Source organism: Solanum lycopersicum, chromosome 5, assembly GCF_036512215.1.
Source record: "Solanum lycopersicum chromosome 5, SLM_r2.1".
NCBI classification, from domain to species: Eukaryota; Viridiplantae; Streptophyta; class Magnoliopsida; order Solanales; family Solanaceae; genus Solanum; species Solanum lycopersicum.
Window position 1 is genome coordinate 2,772,301 of NC_090804.1, and position 7,526 is coordinate 2,779,826.

At 31.0% G+C, this 7,526-nt stretch overlaps 1 protein-coding gene across 2 annotated transcripts; it reads left to right on the forward strand.

Annotated features, from left to right (window-relative positions):
* The first annotated feature begins 739 nt into the window (after positions 1 to 739).
* On the forward strand, positions 740 to 7,011 carry LOC101252874 (probable aquaporin NIP-type). Of its 2 annotated transcripts, XM_010322405.4 has the most exons (5): positions 3,902 to 4,162; positions 4,244 to 4,465; positions 5,207 to 5,404; positions 5,494 to 5,555; positions 6,440 to 7,011. In XM_010322405.4, the coding sequence occupies exons 1-5, from the start codon at positions 4,043 to 4,045 to the stop codon at positions 6,654 to 6,656; spliced, it is 819 nt and encodes a 272-aa protein (XP_010320707.2). In that variant the 5' UTR covers positions 3,902 to 4,042; the 3' UTR covers positions 6,657 to 7,011. The 2 variants fall into 2 exon arrangements, with proteins under 2 accessions (XP_010320708.1, XP_010320707.2); XM_010322406.4 differs by lacking the exons at positions 3,902 to 4,162; positions 5,207 to 5,404; positions 5,494 to 5,555; positions 6,440 to 7,011 and adding an exon at positions 740 to 3,584 and having other exon boundaries at positions 4,244 to 4,445.
* The last annotated feature ends 515 nt before the right edge of the window (positions 7,012 to 7,526 follow it).

Genomic DNA, 7,526 nt, shown 5'->3' on the forward strand with positions numbered 1-7,526 from the left:
ACAAATGGTACCATTGATTTGAATCAGTCAAAAGTTTGTGTGGTTTAGACTTATTCAGAACATTGTGAGTGTGAACCTAAAGTTTTTTTTAAGAGAAATTAATGCATTTGTCAACAAAACAGTTGTCAATCCACCAAACTTTATTAATTTAAGAAAGCAACATTACATTTCTGGTGTTCGATACGAAAAAAAATATCTAAATCTTATAAAAAAAACCTATTCAATTGGTCGAAATATTTAAAGAACATTTTCTTTCTCTAATACAAGAGGAAAATAATCGTCCTAATGAAAATAATAAAAACAAATTTTATAAGTGATTTTTCAAATTCATTGTATTAACCTTGCCATTCAATGCCCTCACCATCCATCCAACCCCTATAGTGTCTTTTCTAAATTACATCCAGATACTAATATTATAGAGATAATATTTTCTTGCTTATTTATCGAATTTAGAAATAGATAAGAAAGTCGCTTATTTTTCAATAAAAAGTTTTTTTAGAAAAATATTCTCCTTCGTACCTAAACACCCTAATGACTTTTAATGTTTTATTTCCCAGTGTCTGATATTCATAATAAAGTCTAACTATTTTAAATTGGCGTCGCATCGAGTCCCGTTCAAGGAGAAACACTTTTAATTAAGAATTTTTTCAACACCTAAAATTAAAACCCGAAACATCTGATTAAAATAAGAGCTAACTCCCTTTAGTACACCACAAACTTGTTTTCTTTGGTCATGGAAAAATAATTTTATAAGAAAAGTAGCTAGCTAGTAGTAATTAATATTATTCATGTGCTTCCATATACTTTGACTAACAAAAACAAGTGGTTATTACAATAGAAAAAGAAAACAAAGAAACACAAAACTCTAGAGAGACAAAAAAAAATGGCCTATGCTTGTATTTCCTCACTTATGCAAACTCTTAAGCAACTCTTGCGAGCTAAATCACCTTTGATTTGTGAAAGTTGTATACAAAAACAACATGTTGAATCTTCTTATCAAAGTCTATGTACTCTTCAAGTTTTTCTTGAGGATACAACAAATGAAGCCAATGATATTGAGAATCTCAAGATTTTAGAGAATAAGATCAGAGATGTAGTCTACAAAGCAGAAGATAGAGTTGATTCATGCTTAACAAACATGATTCTAGCTCATAATGAAGACGATCGCGAAAAGGCTTGTAAATCCTTCGATGAAGAATTACAACAAGTTGAAACAGAACTTGATTCTCTCAGAAAAGAAGTGATTGTGATCGAGTTTCACAAGCGCGGAAGCAAATTAACGGAGATAACAACAACTTCTTTCTCATCAACAGAGGAAACGACGTACGTTGGGATGAAAAAAGACTACAAAGCCATACTGAATTGCCTCAATGCCCAAACAAAAGAGTTAATAGTCATATCACTTATTGGCATGGGCGGTATAGGTAAGACAACTCTTGCTAGAAAAGTTTTTGATAATTCAATCATTCGTGATCGATTTGAGAAACATGCATGGGTCACCATATCTGAACAATATAATAAGAGACAGATGCTTCTTGAGGTTGCTTCTTCAATTAGTGGAGTCAACAATCAAGAAATGAGCAATGATGAATTGATGGTTATTGTGTATAGAAGTCTCAAGGGTAGGAGATTTCTAATCGTCATAGATGATCTTTGGAGTACTGAGGCTTGGGACCAAATGCGAAGAATATTTCAAAATGATAACAATAAAAGCCGAATTATACTAACCACTCGTCTCAAACATGTTGCTGATTATGCAAGCTCCCCTGATTTTCCTCCTCGCGAGGTGTCTTTTCTAAGTTTTAAAGATAGTTGGAAACTATTTACCAAAAAGCTATTCAGAAAAGATCGTTGTCCTCCACAATTACGAAAGATAGGGAAGCACATCATACAACAATGTCAAGGATTGCCTCTCTCGATTATTGTCATTGCTGGACTTCTTAGCAAGATAGACGTGACGTATGATAATTGGAAGAAAATTGAGCAAGATTTGAACTCATTTCATGGTTCTGTTTTAGAACAATGCCAAGCAATTCTGTGTTTGAGTTATAATTACTTGCCCCCATACTTGAAGGCGTGTTTTCTCTATATAGGAGGTTTTCCTGAAGATATGGAGATTCGTGTATCGAAGATGATGAGCTCATGGATAGCTGAGCAGTTCATTAAGGCAACAAGCGATACAAGGTTAGAAGTTGTGGCGGAGAAGTATGTGCAAGAGTTAATGGATAGGAGTTTAATTTTGGGTAAAACTCGAAAGCCTAATGGAAGATTCAAAACTTGCAAAATTCATGATCTTCTTAGGCAGTTGTGCATAAGAGAAGCACAAATTGAAAATGTAGTGCATTTCCCTTATAGTGATCTTGTTTCTACTTACTCACAAGACATAAATGATCGTAGACGTGTGATGATTCCTTTTCTGATTGATGACTATTTTATCGATCATCCAAGTCAAAGGAGTGGTAAGATTAGAACTCGCAGTTTGATCTTTATGGGAGGTGGTAGATCTTATCTAGTACCTGAAATGAACCACTGGCCTGATAGTATTTCAGAATTCAAGTTACTTAAGGTGTTGGATGCACGTGAAATTGGCTACGATTTCTCTCCTATAATACGTCAACTCGTACATTTGAGGTATGTTGATGCAAGAATTCAGGATCCTTCTTCACTAGCCAAATTGTTCAATCTACAAACAATGATTGTCTATTCAAGGAGAAATGTGCAGCTCCCCGCGGAGATTTGGACAATGTCACAGATAAAACATGTTGATATTGAACAAATGGATATGCCTAATCCTTTTAGTATTGGAGATCAACAAACTCAACCTTTGTTTCTGAATAACTTGCAAACACTTGCTCTCGATTCCTCGCCTTTTTTGGCAGAAATTCTAAAGAAAACACCAAATGTAGAGAAGTTAAAGATTAGAGGTGCTAATACATATAATGAGTGGTTTGATTTTGTTGATTGTCTCGTTGATCTACAGAGGCTGGAAAAGCTAAGTATAACAGCATCAGATGACAACAGTCCATGCTTTCTGTCTAGTGCTTTTTACGCGCGTAATCTAAAGCATTTGAGATTAGGTTATACTTCATTGCCTTGGGAAGAAATGGATGTGCTTGCAAATTTACCAAATCTTGAGGTGCTTAAAGCAGATAGTGCATTCAACGGAACAAATTGGACACTGAATGAAGATATTGTGTTTCAAAAACTAAAATATCTACGAATTTGGAGTGCAGATGATCTAGAAAGATGGGAAGCAACTACTGATAATTTTCCGATGCTTGAACATTTAGTCCTTTTGGATCTCGATGAACTAGAGGAGATTCCGCAGAGTTTTGGAGAAATAATGACACTAAAATTCGTTCGAGTGGAAAATTGCAATCCTGCAGTGGACAGTAGTGCAAGGAATATTTTAGAAGAGCAACAAGGCTGGGGAAATTGTGAGCTTCAAATTGAAATTGTTCCTTCGTTACAATACGATCTTTGAGTGTACAAGACCTATTTGATCAAGAATTGTATTATCTCAACGAAGAGATAATGTTGATGAATGCAGAAGCAATTAGTACTTCCTCATATCAGTTGTATCGGTAAGACTACTCTTGCTAGAAAAATTTATGATAGACTCATTCATTCGTTATCATTATATGTCTGCTTTTGACTTGACACAGAGTTTAAGAAAGTAAAAGATACTTTTGAATCTGTGTGATTAACTTATAAGAATCACTTAAGAGGCAATTAGGACAAGAAGGAAGTTAATCAACAATAACTTTTTTGTGATATCTATATGTATGTCCATTTATTTAGATAATTAATTTGGTTGAACAAAAATGTTTAAGATAAAATTAGAATTATTTGTCCTAAATATATCATTTTAATTTATGTTGAGAGGCTAGATTTCACCAATAAGACAAACTATCCATAGACCACTCTGAAAAATAGCTAAACCATCAAATCCTTAACCATATACTATATATTTAGGCCTATTTCTATCCTTTTTAGAGTTAAAATTTAGTGTAATCTTTTTTCTTCTTAAAACAAAATTAGAATGTCAACAAAAGATATAAGAGAAATAGAAGAAGGAAATTGTTCAAATTATACCAATAATGTTAGTGGAGATGATTCAAGTCTCTGTACTTCACCTGAAGTTGTCATTATTATTCAAAAGGTTTGCAAATTCCCCCCAAAAAAAATTAAAATTAGAAATATATTCGACGATTTTTTTTTTAATATTTTTTTTATATTATAGGTGATAGCAGAGGCGATAGGAACGTACTTTTTGATATTCGTAGGATGTGGTGCAGTGGCTGTGGATAAAACTTATGGTTCAGTAACATTTCCAGGAATATGTGTGGCATGGGGTTTAATTGTTATGGTCATGGTTTATTCTGTTGGACATATTTCTGGTGCACATTTTAATCCTGCAGTTACTATTGCCTTTGCACTCTTTAGACATTTCCCTGTCAAACAGGTTTAATTAAATTTATTCTTTCATATCTCCTTTCCTATTTAAATTTCACCGTCGCGTGTCAAAAAGAATATTAATGATTCACATAATCGTGATTGACTTGAGATTATGTCATAGAGTTTATCGTTGGTGTGGTTGAAATGTCTATGTTTAATAGGGTGTTTGATGAACCTTACGATAAATACAAACGGATTTATCAATCATAAGTTAGGCATATTTAAATTATGATTTTACACATTTTCTACCATTTATTTCTAATATCTTTTGTAATCTTTGAAATACTCTTCCTCAAACACAATTTTTAAAATTATTTTTCTATTATATTTTGGTCATTCTTTTTTTAAAAAAAATAAAAATAGGAACACTTTTAAATGATATTACTTTCTTATCAATACATCCAAGGACATTTCAATTATATTATATTTTTAAAAAGTGTAACACTGACATTTTATCAGCTTCAACATTACACTACATTTAAGTGGTTTGCAACACTAGCTACTTTTAATCCGACAATACAAACGCTATATCAAAAATATTAACGACAATAGTTAATCCGTTACCGTTAAGTATGTTTTTCTAGAGGTGTTTAATGCTTTTTATAAATGTCTCTAAAATCTATAGCAACATTAGATCTAATGTCAAATAACTAGTATCGATAAAAGTTTTATCACATGTACATATTTATAATCGATAAAAGCTGTTTTTACCCTACTCTAAATTTGGTTTGTTGTGTGTATTTTTTAGGTGCCATTATACATAATGGCACAAATGGTTGGGGCAATTCTTGGAAGTGGAACATTGTACTTGTTGTTGGATTTGAAAACACAAGCATTTTTTGGAACAACACCAGTGGGAACAAATCTTCAATCTTTGATTCTTGAATTCATAATTTCTTACCTATTAATGTTTGTCATTTCTGGTGTTGCCACTGACAATAGATCAGTAAGTAATTTATTTATTTTTTAAATTTGTATATGAATTGTTTTAATTAAATTTGAGGTTGATAAATATATTTATTGATTTTGTAACAGATTGGAGAGCTAGCAGGAATTGCTATTGGAATGACAATACTCCTAAATGTTTTGATTGCAGGGTAAATTGTTTATTATTTATTTCTCCTAAAAGTTTCTTCTTTTTGTTTCACTAATGGAACAAAAAATAAAGGATTTTATCTATTTATTTTGAAAACTTTAAAGTTGACTTATAAACATTTTCAACATATAGCTTGAGGGGAAAAGAGTTTGTGTACAATTTTATAGGTGATTTTTGGAGAAACGGTAAAATTATCTTTTATGTTATTTACAAGTCTACAGTACACTTCTTTGGAATACAATTTTTGAAACAGTTATGTATCATGTATAAATTGTATCAAGGCATGACATACGAGTAAGTTACTACGCAATAACCACCTAGGAGAGTGGTGGGACTGATGAAATCCAAATACACCCTTAGATCGTAACTAGAGATCCTAGATTCGATTCTGGAGAAATTTTAATAGAGAGCATTTTTCTTTACGTCATCATAGAAAAACTTGTGCTATAGAACATATTATCTCACTCACTTCCCCCGAACCAAATCTTTAGAAAAATTCAGATTCTTACTAAAATAGTGAAAGACTTCCTAATTTTTTCGTATGAAAACATTAGAGTACAATTGATTTTCTCTCACCAATTCATCAAAATACCTATAAAAACAACTGCTAAATTTAGTAACTTTTTAGTAGTGCAAGGCCTTATACAACTCTAATCTAAATTAATCAAGTCAGCGTGTTTTACATTGAATAGATAAAGTTAAATAGTAGTAGAAGTTAACCGATACAAGTATTTCTTTTCTCCACCCCACCCCAATCTCGGTCGGACCAATAGTGTTTCTATTTCTCCTCGAACATGACTCGAACCTTCAACCTAACCTATACAAATACAATTGGGCTTTACTACAAATTCTAAAGGCCCATCTTTAAATTTTTTTTTTTTGCAGGCCAGTATCAGGAGCATCAATGAACCCAGCAAGAAGTATTGGGCCAGCAATTGTGATGCATCATTATAAAGGGCTTTGGGTTTACATAATTGGGCCTATATTAGGAACAATATGTGGTGCTTTCACATATAACCTAATTAGGTTTACAGAAAAACCACTTAGAGAATTAACTCTTACTAAAACTTCAACATTTCTTAAGAGCATGTCAAGAAAATAATTAATTTTCATTTATCTTAATTAATTAAAAAAAAATATTCTCTGAGCCCTGTGGCTTAAAATATAATTAAGCTACTAGTGGCTTGTTAATAGAAATAAAATTAATTATTAGTAAAAAAATAAATAGAATTATTGGAAAGTTTTGAAGTCTAGAAGTAACAATTTTCTTTTAATTTTATTTATTGGGTGTATAAAACCTTAGTGTTTTTTTTTTGTTCAAATGTAAGATACTGAAATTGAATTGATCTCCTTGTATAGTTTCTTTTTACTTAACTCTTTTTATTTTTCTTTCTTCTTTTATGTAGTATTTTAATTTTTTGAATAAAAGAAAAAGAAAAAGAAATTATTTTTTTGAATTTTGGGAAGATATGTTTATTATAGCTATAACTTATATAGTACATGACTTTAATAGGTAGATATAGAAAACTCGTACATTAAATTAAGATAGATATAACTCACTTTTTTTTATTTCATTCTTTTGAAATTCATTCACTTCAATACTGATTTTGAATCGGCTTTATTTTAAATATAACTTGAAGAAGACACTTTTTATTGTAACATGGAACTTAAATATAAATATTTTCGATATTATTTTTCAAAAAATAAAAGATCAATGTAGTTAATTATAGCTTTTGTCCTGAATATAATCATGTGCCACGAAGTTTAGGTAATAATAATTATTGTTTAGTAATAATAAAATAAATAAAAGTGTAACACATGGGAGTCACATGAATTTTTGTAACTTTCACATGCATATGACCTCCAATATATATCTTCTCACCGTTAATTTAAACATTATAATTATTTAAAGCATATATATTATTCACAAAGAATGTTTTAGTTTTGATATGGGTAGACAGAGTAATTTTAT